This window comes from Amphiprion ocellaris, chromosome 4 (assembly GCF_022539595.1).
Source record: "Amphiprion ocellaris isolate individual 3 ecotype Okinawa chromosome 4, ASM2253959v1, whole genome shotgun sequence".
NCBI lineage: Eukaryota > Metazoa > Chordata > Actinopteri > Pomacentridae > Amphiprion > Amphiprion ocellaris.
This window is the reverse complement of record NC_072769.1, coordinates 1,638,451-1,655,956: the sequence shown is the minus strand read 5'-3', so window position 1 is coordinate 1,655,956 and position 17,506 is coordinate 1,638,451. Positions and strand designations below refer to the sequence as shown.

At 40.4% G+C, this 17,506-nt stretch overlaps 1 protein-coding gene across 6 annotated transcripts in view; it reads left to right on the top strand.

Moving 5' to 3' along the window:
* fbxw7 (F-box and WD repeat domain containing 7) overlaps positions 1–17,506 on the top strand; it is a 140,099-nt gene that overhangs the window by 52,883 nt on the left and 69,710 nt on the right. For 5 of the 6 annotated variants that reach the window (XM_055009772.1, XM_055009770.1, XM_055009769.1 and 2 more), the window contains one exon: positions 160–690. In XM_055009772.1, the coding sequence (XP_054865747.1) occupies positions 160–690 (531 nt within the window). Of the gene's footprint in view, positions 1–159; positions 691–15,351; positions 15,764–17,506 lie in introns of those variants that run through there. The other variant, XM_055009774.1, reaches the window with a different exon arrangement.

Here is a 17,506-nt window from a genome sequence, read left to right as displayed (position 1 = left end):
GTGTGTTTGTGAAATTTTTCAGATCAAGGAATCATGTTATAAAGTTATGTAAATAACCTCAAACTCTTTGGTAGTCAAGCAGGAACTTCTGTGTAACAGATTGGATTTCTTATGAGATCATTCCTCAGAGATTTTGTATTGCTATTTTTCTCTCCACAGCCTGAGGCGTTGCAGGTTGACAGTGAGCGAGAACAACCATGGGCACCCAGCGACTCGGGAGCCAGCAACGGCCCTCGGGGAGTTGAGGACGGCGAAGAAGACGAGGAGGGCCCACCCAACGAGGTGAACGGAGGAGAGAAAGGAGCCCGATGGATGTGGGGGACAGAGCAAAGACGGCTACGAGGCCAGCCGCTGGGCGAGGAGGAGGAGGAGGAAGAAGAGGAGGAGAACAACAACAGCAGCAGCCACCAAGAGGAGGAGGAGGCTGAGGAGAGGACAGAGGGTGGGGAGGAGCAGGGGAGAGAGAGAGAGGAGGGCGAGGAGGAAGAGGAGGATGACGAGGACGAGGAAGAGATGGACCAAGACAGTGATGACTTTGAACATTCGGAGGAGAGCGGGAGGGAGGAGGAAGAGGAGGAGGAAGGAGAAGGGGAGGAAGGGCTGCGGTCTCCCTCTCTCAGGAACAATGTGTCTGCCCCCAATAATAATCTGGACTCGGGATGTACACACCAAAGCTCTTCCAACAAGAAGGTAAGCACTGATGTTTGTGTTTGAGCTACTTTCTAGGGAATGAGTAGCCCGTGTGTGACGTGCTGTCTGGATTATCCAGAAGGATACTGTTTCTGGAAGCACTTTAAACAGATGAAGGTTATTTTTCAGTGCTGTGAACCTCACTAAAGTTATGAAGGGAAAACATGTAATTTACAAAAAACAACCTTAAAGGATTCTTCAGCAGCAGAGGGAGCAATTTCGGAAGAAGTTACTAACAGCCACTGTTCAGATTATCCAAACATTACTGTGTAAAACTCCTCCTCAGAGGACTGTACTGGCAGTACATGCTCCATATTTAATACAGCAGCTCCCTCTTGTGGCATACATGTTTTATTGCACTGCACAACCATCCAGGCAGCAGCCAACTCTTTCGATTGGAGCTGCTTTATATGTTTGACAAGGCACATGTAAAGGGAGTGGACAAGAGGTCTGAAAGAAGATAGTGTTCAGTGTTTAGATTTCAACTCTGGGGCTTCTTATGAGAACAGAGAGTGGGTTGCATCCACATAGAATACAGCCAGTGTTTAGGATTTAACATAGGCCTGGTCTGATGACTGTTTCAGACAGGGAGAAGTGTGGCTTTTTGACTGGCTTTGGAAGAAATGGACTGCTTCAGTTAGCTCTAATTACTGCTTATGCACCTTGGTAAATATAGTTTTCTTTCCAGCCAGCCTGGATCTGATTTATTTATTCACCTTCCCATGTGGACATGTGACTTTTTATTTTTTGCTGATTTTCCTGTTGTATCCTGATCATTTTGTGTTCTTTCCCAGTCTTCTATCGCTTCTCTGCAAATGTTGAATTTCTACGTAAACTCTTTGTCAAAGAGACAATGAGGCAAGGCTAAGTACAACAAGCCTGGATGGGAACTCCCTCACCTGAAGCCTAAAACATGCAACATAGATGTAGCTGCTTTTGTGTATTGGTACATAAGGCATTCAAAGCCAAATTTCTTGTCATGACGCATTGTTTTGCTGTTGGGAGTGGTCTCTGCTACACTGCACAGATCTTGAGTGTTTACAGAATGTTTCCCAAAGTAAGGAAATGATGTGAATCTTCAGCAGCTCAGTTGATGAACACTCCATGGAGATTATAAGACTGACATGTCTGATTGAACTTCACCTTCACCACCATAGCAGCTCACAAATGAGGGAATATCTGCTAGAGGAATAGCTTCTGTTTTTAGCTGCAAAGTTTAAATGATGTGTGGAATCTTTGTTCTGCCGTCTGCTGCTTGACATAACCTTCCATATTACGATGGTAACTGATGGTCAAGACACTTTCAGGGCCAGTTTATTTAATCTGCATTCGCAGCGGCACACCTGACGTATATTTCGACATTCACTTAAATTCACAAGGGTCTGCCTGGACTGTCTGTCTGCAGGCTTAACTTTGTAACCACCCGGACTGTCTGCACTTAAAGCGCAGCAACTGCACAGGAAAACAAATGGTGCTTAAAAAATGTTTGGTATGAGGAGAGAATGTATGAGGAGATTCTTGGCCAGCCACACCTTTATAATTCATCTTTAAAAGAGTTGTCATAGAAGTGGTCCCTACTGGACTTTGGAGTTTTGATTTGGTAATGCTCTTTATCGACGGAGCCCTAACACAGTGAGAAGTCTTATTTTATCTAGAAATCCTGTTCTGTCTGCTTAATACACTTCAGAAATAATCACTGTGCCACAGTCCAACCTCTAGCTGCTGTACCCTGTAAAAATCCCCCCGTGTAGTTTTTTGTGTTTGATTTGAGGGGCAATGCGGCTGTTAGTGCCAACCGGTGCTGTGCAATTCTACAATGAACAGAGCTGCTTGTACGTCCCGTCTGCTTATCGACCTGTGCACATGGGACGCGGAAAGCATGAATTGGCCCTTTGATTTACAGACAACCACAAGTATCGTTAGTACAATGACAAGTATCAAACAAGAACAGCACTCAGAGAGCTCAGTACTCCGCCAAGGCTGTTCATTCCCCCATATGACATTGTCAGAAATGCAGCGTTTTTTGTTTTTTTTTTTAGAAATGCGGCATTTGTCATAGTTACTGTGACTCCGTGCCTCTATCTTGCAATGATAGAAATCTCTAACAAATCCGTGCATCCTGACTAGAAGTCGCATCACTGCCAAAATCTAATCACTTGGTCCTGGTATCATTTCTGACCTTCCCTGAAAATTTCATCCAAACCTGTTAGTCCGTTTCTGAGTAATGTTGCTAACAGAGAACCAGACAGACAAACAGGCGGACTGACAAAAAAAACAACGTTGATCGTCACATAACTCTGCCGCATTCCATGGTGGAGTAATAAACAAAGTTTGTTATTTGTCCTGCAGGGCATTCAGTTCATTCAATTCATCCATTGTGACTCAAATCAAACCTTCATACAGACTGGAGTTTTTGTAGATTCTTTTCCTGCTAGTAGTTTGCATTTCCTGCACTTCACTGAGACACTTCATATAGATTTTTTTTCTTTTAATTTGCCATCTAACTGCAGACATTGTGTCAGAATTGGTTATTCTAGAGCGCAAACAATCAAAGCAGTGTTATTTACCATTCGATGCTGGCAACATTTTACAACATGTTTGCTTCATTGAACGGCGAGATAGCAGCTGGTGAGCACAGATTCAAAACATTGTGAATGAAAAGATAATGTGAAACAAATGGCATTTATATCTCTACCAAAAGTAATGATTTAATGAATTCAGTCACATCATGTAGTTCTGTATGAAATAGCGACACACTCTCAGCTTGCTCACGGATAAAGTGCTTCATTCATACGTACGATGTGCAGGAACTGTTAAGGACCGAGTGAAAGCACATTCATGCCTGACTGATTGATGCTTTACATGATGGCTGGTGATTGCAGCTGGAACCGAGGCAGCACTTGATGTTCTAAAACACACTCAAAGGGCTCTAATGTAGCGCGGCAGCAGGGTTTCAGCTTGAACTCCGGTGTCTTGTTTCAGTGATGGCTGATGACATGACTGTTGAGCGTCAGTGGCCCTCACATCGCCTATATTTAAAAGGTGGAAGTGGAGCTCATCAAGAAGTTCTCTAGAAGCTAAGGATGGTGATCATGCACTGACACACATTTCACAAGAAAATCAATAAATCAGTGGGCAGGCATCTTTCAGCGGTGATGGGTTGCTGATAGGTCATATAGGTATATATTTAGGCCACAAAAGGAAGACTTCATCCAGACCCTTTTAGTCGCCTTTCCACTGCAGTTTACAGGAACAACACTCTAATTTGCTCTCTCAGCCTTTCTGTTTGGTATCAGATTGACAGAACTCACAAGCTGACATTAATTTTGCGATGGCTGTATTCACAACGTCAATTCGGAGAAGGGCTGCAGCTATCGATTACTTTAGTAATTGAGTATTATATCGATTATTCTGGCGTGCGCGTTACAGCATTAAAAGGAGAAGTGAGCGTTGTGCAACATAAATAACTGTCCTGGGGGAACATCTGTAGTGTATTGTACAGGTGTATTGCGTTTGTGTGTCTATGCATATAGATATATATATGTATATATATGTGTGTATATATATATATATATATATATATATATATATATATATATATATATATATATATATATATATATATATATATATAAATAAAATGTTTGGTCTGTTTAAACTGCTGCTACTGCAACTGACAGAACACAAATAAGGAAACTGATTAATTAGTATTTACTACAGGGAATATTCAATCAGTAACTTTAGTTTCACTTTGATTAGTTCACAAAATAAAATTATTTCCTTCATTATGGGACAGTGTCAGACCAAAATGCACTTCAATATAATATGTTTTAATGTATGAAATTTGATAGGTTTATTGTGCAGCTGTTTGTTCAAAATAGTCAGCTGCATTGATTGGTAAAATAAATATATTATGCAAGTGTAACAATTTTCTACCAGCATTCCTGTCTTACATCATTTACAGTCGCAGCTTTTTACCGTCATAAATTTTTATGTTCCTCATTGTTCTCCATTAAAACAACCTGTTCACGATCGGTTCATTTTGTGTGGAAAACAAGCGAAATGATGAGTTAAACGCTTCCTTTTGAAGCAGAAAGTTAACAAAGAAATTTGAAAACCACCTTCATACCTGTTAACTCTGACTGAGGTTTTAGTTTTTGTCGACTCACACAAAGAAAACCTGACTATGTCAAACTGGCTTTGTAGTTCAGCCTCTGATCTGCTAAATGCCATAAGCACTAGAAAAGCTGCACCGGTTAAAATAAAAGCATCCCGTCAAATTTAAAATCCCCTTCTAATCAATTGATTATAGGTCCGGGTCTGTATAGGATGAAGTCTGGGTCTGGACTCAGACCGCGGTCCACCAGTTAGTGAGCTGGGGTCTAGTATGTAGTGGATTAAACGAAGCCTCCATTCAGAGAATTTTGCCTTGAGGATTTTTAGTAATCGAATTACTCGAATAACTCGAAGAATCATTTCAGCTCTAATTCAGAGCACTTCAACAACAATGTAGTTTACCAAGATGGCAGCAGCATTGTTTGTTTTAGTCTATTTTATGTTGCTAATGGTGATGCTTGTGAGAAGATTTCTAAATCGGGGGACAGGAATGGAGCTGCTTGTTGTTGTTACCTTCTCCAAGTTTAGCTAATCAGCGTTGAGTCCTACCCAGCAGTTTTTCAAAGCATCTCAGAAGTACATATCTCAGCGTAGGTACTTTTTCTCGCCTGACAACAACCCTGGATGATTCCTGCGGTCGACAAACACATTCAAAGGTCACCCAGCCTAAAACACCCCACAATTCCGGTGAAGTTGGAATAGTAGGATCAGGTTTGCAGCTTTGAAAATGTGCACATTTATGTTTTGTATTACAGTCTGTTGCAGCAGCAGCCATTTTACTTTTACCTATACTTTCCTTTAGTTTTTAAAATAATACAAGATGCAAACCTTCATATTCTGTGTAATTTAACTGTACTTCCCAGAACCATGTTTCACACTGTTGTATCATATTGTACATTCTCGTTAAACGCCGGCAGCAGCATAGAGGACGCCAGAGATAATACTCTCATCTCAGCAGCCTGTAATGACTAAAGCTATGATGGATTTGTCATCAGCGGTGTAGTGTCATGACTGTTCTCTCAGCACTCCTTACAATGGCAAGCTACACGTTGAAAAAGTTTTATCATCGGTGTTGAAGAGCGTGTGTCTCTTTACAAGCACATTTGTTTCCTGTATTAAATGACATACCTCTATCAGTATAGCGCAATGTTATGTGTTAGAGCCTTTGATGCAGATATTTCCTCTGCTTATATTGTCCTAAATATAGCAGTTAGTCTGAATTTGTTCCTCTGTGCCTCTCACCATCTGACACAGCTGTCAAATAGGTTTGTCAGGGTCTTAGTCACTGTAATGGGCCAGCTGGCTTTGATGTTGAATGTACACATTTCATTCAGCTGCGAATGCTGCATGCTTGGAATTAGAAAGTGCTGCAGAAAAGACTGGCTTGACATTTCTTATCATTTCCAGTGAGAAATGCAGAAGTTAACGCCGTGAAACCTCTGTAAATCATTCATCAGAGGTGCTGTTTCATGGTTACTTTTTTAGGTTTGTTATATTTGACACCTGGTTCTGCAAAGCTCCTCAAACCACAAGATTTAAAAGCAAAAAAAAGTCAGACAGGAATACAATAATACACACAATAATGTAAATAGTAAAGAAACAGATGTAAAAATAAGGCTGATGCAGTAAAACTGGCGAGAGAAATTAACTATGTTAGATATTTAAATAATCTGGTTGTAAATCTAGCAGATTCAGTTGTTCTGATGCAGAAATAAAATCTGTTTCCGTGCTAAAGGACTATTTTTGTGAAAGTACATTTGTCTTTTAGTGTGAGTTCAGCCGTGGCAGCAAATCTGGTTGAACAGGTAAATAACATCAATATAGTCGCAAGGCATTAGAAAGACTTGTAGGATCTACACTGAAGGTCAGTCAGTCTGCCTCCATGTTAACTGAATGACACATGGTTGCTTCCAATGAGGTGTCGAGACATTTTCTTGGTCAGATACTTCACTATGATATGCGCCATTTGTCAGCTTCCATATGCACGTGTCAGCAGTGGAGGATCAGTGTCCATGTTTGGACGAAGAATGTGGTGTTGGGTGATGTATAAATGTACTGCATGTGTGGCTGAAGTGTGCAAACCTAAAGATCAAGGTGTATAAAGCTTTAAGTAGAAGCAGGACTCATTAACAATATTTTAAAAAAAAGAAATCAGGATGTCGCGTGCTCTACATGTCTTGCCATGTCTGCGGGGAGGACAGATTGTGTTCCTAGATTCCAGGTGCTGTAGGCTCAGGTCACCAGAATAGGGCGCTTCACCTCCTCTTCTTACTTGGCACTCATATCTTTTGAACCCGTGCCAATGGGCTGATATTCCCAGTCATCAGTTAACCTTCTAGATTCATGCAGTGCTTCATGAATCTCTATGCAGGCTGTGCATCTACATCTCTGAATGCCAAAGGTGCAGAAATATCTGGAATCAGTTCAAAACCTCATTTTGATTTACATTTTGAGCACATGCCTTCCTGTTCAAACGTATACGTATTAAAAGAACATGTATCACATGAAGCTTTCACGTGCTGAATGATGGAATATATGGCGTTGCGTTAACATGAGACTTGTAGCTACTGGGCTGGAGTGGGTGTTCATATCCGTATATCGTGCACATTAAAACACAACATTAAAAAAAACACCACCAGCTCTACTTCACTTCCTAAGTTATTTCAGAAAATGATAAACTAGGAGAAAATGTTTGAACCATATGAATTATGTATGTGACTTACAGCCCACCATGGCAGGTTTGAAATCAGTACACTTCTAGATCACCCAAGCAGAAGCCAAGTGGGAGACTGAATGTATTGCTACTTCTATTGTAATAATAACTACTACTATAACCATTTTGATTTGAAACAAATTTTACTGCTCAGATCCACAGGCAAAAAGACTGACAAGCTTGAAACTAACATCGCAAGCTTGTTAGACAAGAGGCATTTGAACACTACTTTACATTCCAATTTTCTCATTTCTGTAACTTAGCATTAATGATGTGTGGTGAAAAATGGTGGATGTTACCATTTTCACATAGCATGTCACATAATTCTATTTACACTACTTTAGCAATCTAAAATATGACCAAATGTTTCTTTCCAAACCACAAGCAAATCCAAAGTCCTAAAATCTAGTATAGTTAAGATACTCTTAACTATAGAATCTCTATAGTTAGATGCATTAAACTGTTTTAATATGGGATGAGAATGAAAAAGAACATGTTATTCGCATTTTAAGCTGCCTTGGTGTCCATCTGGGGAATTGATTTTATGTGATGTAACAGGATTGGATGTCTTACAATGACTCATCAGAGACCTTTGGTGGCAAGTGGATCTGCAGAGCTGTGAAAAGGTGAAGCAGGAGGGCACGATGAGGGGAGAGTGGATAAATAAAGCATTGAATGATCGGGAATAAATGAAGATAGAAATATATTATTAATGTAATGTTGGGGTCTGATATGTTAGGTTTGCTGTGTCATAACCAATAAGCAACTTCTCTGTGCGTAATCAGCTGTGGATAATGAGTTGGACGAAATTTGTATACATTTACACTACCGTTCCAAAGTTTGGGGTCACCCAGACAATTTCATGTTTTCCAGTAAAACTCACACTTTTATTCATGTGCTAACATAACTGCACAAGGGTTTTCTAATCATCAATGAGCCTTTCAACACCATTAGCTAACACAATGTAGCATTAGAACACAGGAGTGATGGTTGCTGGAAATGTTCCTCTGTACCCCTATGGAGATATTCCATTAAAAATCAGCTGTTTCCAGCTACAACAGTCGTTTACCACATTAACAATGTCTAGACTATATTTCTGATTCATTTAATGTTATCTTCATTGAAAGAAACTGCTTGTCTTTTAAAAATAAGGGCATTTCTAAGTGACCCCAAACTTTTGAACAGTAGTGTACATCTGACCACCACGGAGCAAAAATATTTTTTATTTATTTATTTATTCATTGTCAGATTTTCAAAGTTGGCCATGTCACGAAAATGTCTTTTGCTTGTAAAATAATCAGAAAATGACACATAGAGAACTGCTGCTTCTCTTGCTTGCGGGTTGGTGTCTTTGGAGACTCAGTGACTTCTACCATGTTTGGTCCTTGTGTTTCTGCTTTTCTGTCACAGCCATAGGAAAGGATTTGTTGAGCAATATGTCTCTGAGCTGCAATAATATCGACAACACTTCGACTCACTTACGCTGCTATACAGCAATGTGCATTGTGCTACAGCCTTCTATACATGTGAGTAAAGTTTACGTGTTGTTGTTTGGAAGGGAGGGTCCTATAACTTGTTAGCTTCTCTTCACACACATTACGGTTCATTGCTACCAATTAAATTCTGTGCGTTTCCAAAGAAAAGGCAGTCTGCTTATTGTAGGTGGCATCTCCCACACACTGGCCTTGTCACACAGGCAGAGATGAGCCACAAAGGACCGGTGTTCTCATCCTCCCACATGAAAGCAACTTCTTTGAGTCACTCCTAATATCTATATCGATGACAGTTTATATACACAGAGGCCCTTGTTATATACCGATACACCTCCACTGGCCCACTGCATTGTTTACTGCTCGGTAGTCTCTCTTTGCATGTCCTCTTTTGTCCTACCTTTTCATACTTATAGCTACACAAACAGCACTAATTGTTCAGTCAGTTAGATATTTAGGTTAAGTTTGGTTAATTAGGATCATGCCAAGACATTCAATAACGGTCAAGGATGACTCAGTAGATTGAAAGGCTTTGTTCTTATTGTGGAACTGTATTTCTTAAATGTACTGTTTATACTGGAGCCTTTTTTGTTTGTGGTTCTTTAGACTCCAGCACAGTGATACTGAAATCAATGCAAAGTATAGCTTCAGGTTGCATCATTGTAAAAGGAGCTCTTTTTGTCACATAATGACCAAAGTTCTGCAGTAACTGGATAAGTACACACTAAGTCAAATATAATCAATGTGTTTAATATTTTCTGGAAAGTCTTTGGCCCACAGACATCAGCAGAGACTTTTTATCGTCCTTGGTGATGCTTTCAGGGCTTTGTGGCAGCCACCATCAGGTCTTACTTGTTAAGAGGTCTTTCCATGTAAAACTCACGTTAGCCATCATTTTCTTCAGACATATCTTCACTTTCACTTTTGGGCTTTACAGTGACAACATGATGTGCATAACATCCCCCAACCAACCAGAGAGTGCAGCAACAACTGTTTCTCACTAGCTTCCCACTAGCTGCTTCTTCAGTCTGATGGGTCGCCCAATCAAGCTGCAAGAAGTGTGGCTGCTTTTACACCTCTTTGTTTAAAATGCAACTGTTGTGCTAATTAATGTCAAAATCACCAGACTCAAATAGTGATCCTTGGGTAGGCTCGGAAATTGAACTTTAAAAATAACTCTGCAAATGTGGTAAAAGAGAGAGCTGTGTTGTTGTTACACACACTACCGTTCCAAAGTTTGGGGTCACCCAGTAAATTTCATGTTTTCCATTAAACTCCCACTTTTATCCATGTGCTAACATAACTGCACAAGGGGTTTCTAATCATCAATGAGCCTTTCAACACCATTAGCTAACACAATGTAGCATTAGAACACAGGAGTGATGGTTGCTGGAAATGTTCCTCTGTACCCCTATGGAGATATTCCATTAAAAATCTGCTGTTTCCAGCTACAATAGTCATTTACCACATTAACAATGTCTACACTGGATTTCTGATAATGTCATCTTCATTGAAAAAATAAGGTCATTTCTAAGTGACCCTAACCTTTTGAATGGTAGTAAGTGTGTGTCCATGTATTTTCTTCTCTGAATATTTTTCTCCTTTGGAGAATAACCAAAATAAAACACAGACAGAACATAGTTACCACAGACTTACACATTGTGTGTGCAGTTCCAGACATGTTTCAAAATCATTTTTAAACAGTCAGTCATGGTTGTTTGTAGTTAAATTAATTTATTAGTTATATTTCATTAGACTCAAAGACAAAATAGGTATAGGCATGTTATTCATAATATTTCTAGCAAAGTTACTTAATAAAAAGTAGCCAGTATGTTGGATATTTTTTATTTCTTGTGTGCTGTGCAGTGCAGTCTTCCCAGTCTTTGACACCAGATGGAGGCAGTGGTCTGAAGGTCTTGTACATAGAACAATCCTTGACCAACAGGTTGTGGCTTGGTTTTCGATGCTCAGCCCAAACTGCACCACAAACTGTATCTAGTATTGACTGGTTGCTTTCCTCAGCCAGCCATGTGAGCAAACAAGTGTTTTCTTTACGTAAAGCCTCTGGTGTTTGGCAAAGGAGGCAGCATCATGGCTGACGGATGCAGAGACAGCGTGGGAGTGAAAACACTGAGAATGATATAATAATTTGTTTTTACTAAAAAACACAATTTTCCCATCTGGAAATGTTATTTTAATTTAATCATACTGATTATGTGGATGTTTTCGGATAGTAAAACACCTGCTGCTGCACGCTGGGTGCTCCATTTACCTCGATATTATTATCCCTTCAGGAAATTTAAAGACTGTTTGCTTTCTGTCTTTACAGTACAGTTGGAATATATTTATTTATGTTTGATGTGATGGAGTGTATGAAAAGATGTTCTATTCACAAAGTCACCTCATGTTCTCCAGAAGTGTAGTGATGGGATATGAAAGCAATTTGAAGCATTGAAGAGGGATTTATGCTCTGTCCAAACTGCATGAGGGCTGGTCTGATGGCACTGTAGCGATGGATTCCACTCTGTCTCTGAAGGGGGCTTCTCTGCAGAAAATGCATGTTAGTTGGATCAGTTGGAGAAAGAAAAAGGAAATCCATTATCCTTTAAGGTTCAATGTAAATTACTACACATGCAGGGACCACAGTTTCTCCCTTTCACGGAGCCTACATCTGCTTTTATACCCCGTCATCTGAGTTGTGCTGAAAAGCTGCAAGTGATTTGAAAGTGTACTGAGTTACTAGAAGCCAAGCATTCTTGACCTCTGGCCTCCAGCAATCTTGGGATGTCTTAGCGGGGATTGTGAACTCAGTGACCAAGCAGTTACACAGGGGCACGGCATTAAAAGAGCGCAGACAAAATTATTTGCCCCTCTAATAGCTTTGTTACTGTACTTTATGGGCACATTATGAGCTCGTACAGTAGTAATTTTGTGACCGTAAAAAAAATGTGTGCTGAATTATTAGAGAGGTTTATTGTCAGTGGTTTTACTCCTGCCGTTGACCCTCTACTTTTGGGCAGTTTATGATCGCTGTAAAGCTCTGCAGGCCTGTATGTTTCTGCCTCCAAAGATACAACACAATTTTGCTTTGTCATCTGGAAACTTAACTCTAGCCCCCTTTTCACAACACGAAGTCAGAAACACTGTGGGAACTCGAGGTTTCACCGAACTTTATCCCAGTTTTTCATTAGAGGAATCTCCTCTGGGTGTGGTTTTGTTTTTTTGGTTGTGGGAAAGCAAACAGAAATGCAGTCAAAGGACTTTGAAAGCTCCTGGATGATTTGACAGAAAATAGCGCATTAGTACTAGCTATCAAAAATGTTCTATCAAACATGGAGGACGAGCATTGTCGAAAGGTAAATACACTTGCATGACTTTGCAATCTAACAAGTTACTTTGGGGTGATCATGTTGTAGCAGACTGGAATAGTGTCGCTTTCACATAGCTTGATGGCCTAAGATTAGTCTGAAAGCTTAAGTAACCTCTACGAGGCCTGGGACGTGTCAGAAACAAGCAGCCGCTCAGTAGTGCCTCATTTGTTATTTCACAACCCTGGGGGACTAATGGTAATCATGGTTTGACCATTTTCTCAAAGGGAAATTGAACTAAATATTTTCATTTATAAAAAGTGGAAAAAAATAGGAAATGGATCATTTCAGAATTTAGAGCCTGACAGATATTGGATCTCTGGTGCCGATACCAAATTTAAAGGAATAAAAATGTCAGTATTGATGTAAAGATTTTGTTCATATTTAGAGCTATATATAAATGTATATACATGTGTATATATAATAGATTCATCCTGAAACCGGAAATTTATGGCTTGATTGCTTATTAACTTTCCAGCAGTGTATTATGACTCTGCACCACAGTGTGCTCAGCTGTTTATGCGTACTCTGCTACATGTGCTGCTGACACTATTATAAACAAAGGAATTGGAGATACTCTGCTGGACACTCTATATGATAACTATTTCTAAATTTCCCCAAGCATCTTTTCTGCATTTCTGCCAAAAAACAAAAACAAAACATATTTAACAACACACTAGCCGATAAAAATGTACCCATCAACAGCGGCCTCTTATATCGCCTGACAGGTTCATCATTCAGGCTCTATTTTGAAATAGTTAACAGTTGTCAGACACTTTTTCAGTGGTACGACAAATTCTTTGAAGAATTTGTAGCTCAATCCCTCATTTCAGTCTTTGTCCTTGGATTTTGAAGGACCATGCTATATATCCTTTATCTTGGAGGCAAAATGTAAAGACCTGATGCTCACTGTTAAAAGATGGACACTTGAAAATTGCAGCCAGTGGTAGACCTATAGCTGGCGTGTTTATATTGTGTCTGTGTTAAAGCACTGTCCCGTTTTATTTCCCTCCTATAAGTATTTGCTTTTTCTTCCATTTATATCTATTGAAGCTGCATGACAGGCAGATTGAAGCCTGCATCTGCTGTTTGTCTGCAATCTCCAGCTGACTCCGGCTGACCTGCAGGTCAGACCTAACCTTTATTCATCTCTGACTGAGCAGATGTGTTCAGTTGACCAATAGAAACATAAATTTGAGGTGTCCTGGCCTGGGATCTTTCTGTGTGGAGTTTGCATGTTCTCCCAGTGCCTGTATGGGTTCTCCGGCTTCCACTCACAGTTCAAAACATGCTGAGGTTAATTGGTGATTCTAAATTATTCGTAGGTGTGAATGTGAGTGTGCTTGGTTGTCTCTCTGTGTGGCCCTGTGATAGTCTGGTTACCTGTCCAGGTGAACACTGCCTTCGCCTTAAGTCAGCTGGGATAGACTCCAGCCCCCCAGGACCCTACAGAGGATTAAGCGGTGTATAGATGATGGAAACTACTGATTGAGTTGCTGTCATGTACTGTTTACAGTTTCAGTTGCTCTGATGAGTGTTTGATTTGTTTGTTGAGAAGAAATATGTCATTCTACCTTTAGAATCCAAAGAAACTGCAGTGAAAAAGAACCAAAATAAAACACATAATTTCATTATTATGAATTTCTTTAGTCTTGCAGAATGCTTGGATAATGAATTGAGGAATTCTGTGATGAAAATGCTGCACCTTGCATTGTAAAATTTTCCCTTGTTTGTCAATAGCGTCATCCTTATGAAGATTTGAAAAGAAAAATTAGCCAAAACTTCTTTAAATGTGTTAAATTCCTGATAGACCAGCTCTCTCTCACTGGCTGCCTCTGCTGTTAGTCCCACTTGCTCAGTCAAAAGGCACCAACTTGCTCCAATTGTGCTGAACATACTGTAAAATCTATGGGCGTTGGTCTGCCACGGTCATTCAATGGCGTCCAACAGCAGACTGTCAGACTGGTGTGTCGGGGCCCTCAGTGTGCCCTGGTAGATGTTCAGGCGCTGTAATCCTATTCAAACAATGGTGGATGTGAGAATAGAAGAGAGGTTAAGCCCTCCAGGTCTTTTGTTACCATGTGTTTGGAGATTTAAATGCATACAGGGTCAGTCTGTGGATTCATACATATTCAGCACTGATTGTCAGCTGTTTTCTGCTGCATATTAATTTTGTTACTTTTTTGGGGAATAAGCACAAACAGTATATAGAGTTTTTCAACAGCCTACTGGAGCTCCACTTCCTTCACGTCTTTGTACCTTTAACATCTCTGACATTAGCGTGTCATTGTGCTGCAAGGTTTTTCTGAAAAGCGCCGACATCTTTCTGTTTCTTTTGTCTATGCAGCTTCATGTGAAAACACTTCAGTTGGCTTTAAAGTCCATTCCTCTTGACACTCGTCAAGTGAATCCTTGCTTAAGTGCATGTGTCCCACATGCTAACATTGGACAACTGTGTGATCGTCTCCTGAAATATCCTCAGACTCTTTGCTGACATAGACAGAGTTACTGACATTCCTTCACACCTTGGTTCATGGAAGAGTGAGAAAAGGTTAGCAAGGAACAAATCCTGGCTTCAACACTTTAGTTGACAAATACGTTGCACATGAGAATATAGTAATCTGCTGTTCTGTTGAACGCTGACAGTTTTCATGGGAGAAACTTAACTGGGCTCCGTGATGATGTCGACCACTAAGTTGGGAGGACCAGATGGGGAGGAGGGGTCAGAGAATGACCACAATGAGGAAGCTCATCGGACACATGTGCTGTGTTGGACGACTCCTGGTCCACATTCCACCACCGAGGGGTCATGAGAGTAGATTGCACGGTGCCTGTCTGAGGGGGGAGAGGCTGAATTGGTCCATCCTCTTTTCAGGCCCTGACAGCAGCTGCTCCGCCTGGCTTGGGAGCAACAGTGACCTCACACCCCAGAGATATTTTAAAGGGTGCCACTCAGCACAGAGATGAGTTCTTAGTAGGTAGGAGCTCAGCGAGTGCAGATTTAATACATCTGCACGATGGTTGGGAGGTCCAAGGAACGTGCAACGGTAGTTTAAGAAAAGCGTTCCACTTACGGCATCAGTTTGTACATTTTAAGAGATCCTTCTGGGACATGATCCGTTAGACAGCTTTTTTTTGTTTTTGTTTTTTTTTTTGCAATGCTGCGGCATTGCCCCATTCCCCGTTTCTCGTCGTCTGGTTCTCGGAAAAAGATGCCAAATGTTTCCTGTGGAAAAGACAAGACTTTGCATGTTCCACTGGAGAGCCAGGAGCTCAACCTGGCAGACCCGAAGGACGTCGCTGCGGAATCGTTACCCCCTCAGAAAGTTCTCAAGATATTTAGCATCAACATCATTGCTCAGGGTTTACCTTTCTGTCGCAGACGGGTGAGTATTGTGCACATTCACATTTTGGGTTCAGTTTAAGTGCAGATCTGAAATGTCAGAGGTCATTATACGCTCTCGCCCCTGTTCACCTTGGATGTTGTTGCTATGTGTATCTGCTCGTTAATAAAGACGGTAAATCAAACCCTTGACATATTTCATATATAATAATATTTTCTTTATTATCACACTAAAACACTTACTTTTTCATTTTGCAACTGAATGAACCACTTTCTGGTGATTTCCAGATTCTTTTAAATTCATGTTACACCACCACAAACTCTGCTGTGACTGCCGTTAGTGATTTTCATGTTTTCAAATGATCTGAATACTGTCCTTTTAACCATAACGGTTTGCTAAATTTCATTTTAAAGTATATTTTTTGGCATGTAGACAAACAAATGTGGGAAAAGAAGAGCAGGGGAATGGCATGCAGCATAGGTCTGGCTGTTTGGCAATTGAACCGGGGACTCGGACGGCATTTGTGCCCGTGTGCTATGTGCTCTAACCGCTCAGCTATTGGATCACTCGATTACTAGTTTTGAATTTCGGTACATGATAGGTTCTTCAGCTTGCATTGCTTGAATAGTAGCAGCGTGAATAGACAAGGATAAATTAAGATTCCTGTGAGAAGATGGATTCATCCTTTTGTCTGTTGTTTCCATGCGCTCATAGACAAAATTCATGTGCCGCGGCTCCACCCATGGCACCAACATACACCCTTAAAAAGGCTCTAACCAATGAGCCTATTTTTAGGTTAAGTTTTTAGATCAAGATATACAGTAAATGTATTAATTAGACAAAAAATAGGAGAAAAACACTTCAGTGGGTGTTGCTTGTGTTTGGACTGTTTGATTTTTGTCAGATGGTGATACAGCTCGCGTTAATTGTTTATGCCTGCTTCAGCAAATGTTTACTTGGCGGTTTTGTATTAATTGGGAAATCAAATTTGCATTAGAATGTGCAGCACTTTTTGTTTGGTCAGAGAAGTTGAAGGTTGAAGCAGTTCCGAAACATCAGCACTCTCTAAGTCCGACATTAGTAAAACACATACGGATGCCTGTTAGAGCAGGAACAGTAACGGCGCTTGCATCGAAAGTCTGCTTTGATTTTCGTGTTGAATTAAGTCGGTGTAATGTGCAGTGTGGCTTAAAGCAAATGGAGTAAGACGACCATATCAAGTAAGCCGCTCCTCAAATGAATCCAGGGCAGTTTTTACAAGACATAAGCCCTGTGAATGTGTTGTCACTGACTACCCGCACAAACATAAAGACATTAGAGCCAGTTATAACACCTTCACATGTTCCTTCAACCTTGACATTTTTAATAGAAAAAATTGCTTTGCAGTACATCATATCTTACAAAACTGAACTGAAGATACAGCTTGATGAAATAAAAGCTTAAAGTCACTGCACTTGTATTTTATATACCAGTTACGATTTGCTTTTGTCCCAAATTTTACATGAAAAAAATCAATATTTGCTGCAGCGGATTTTAGTTGCAAGAGAAAATAACTATTTTCAGCTCTTTTATCCCGTGCGTTTATTTGTTTTTTTTCCGTCAGATGCTACAATACATATTTGGCACATTATGATCTGAAGTCCGGGACAAGTCGAAGACCTTCAGAGATGCAACATTACACTTAGACTGCTGTTTCCATTTTAAGACCTCAGGTTGTCTATTCAGCGTTGGGGTTTGCATCCTATCACTCCCTCTGAAAGGTTTCACATATTTCACAGCACTTAG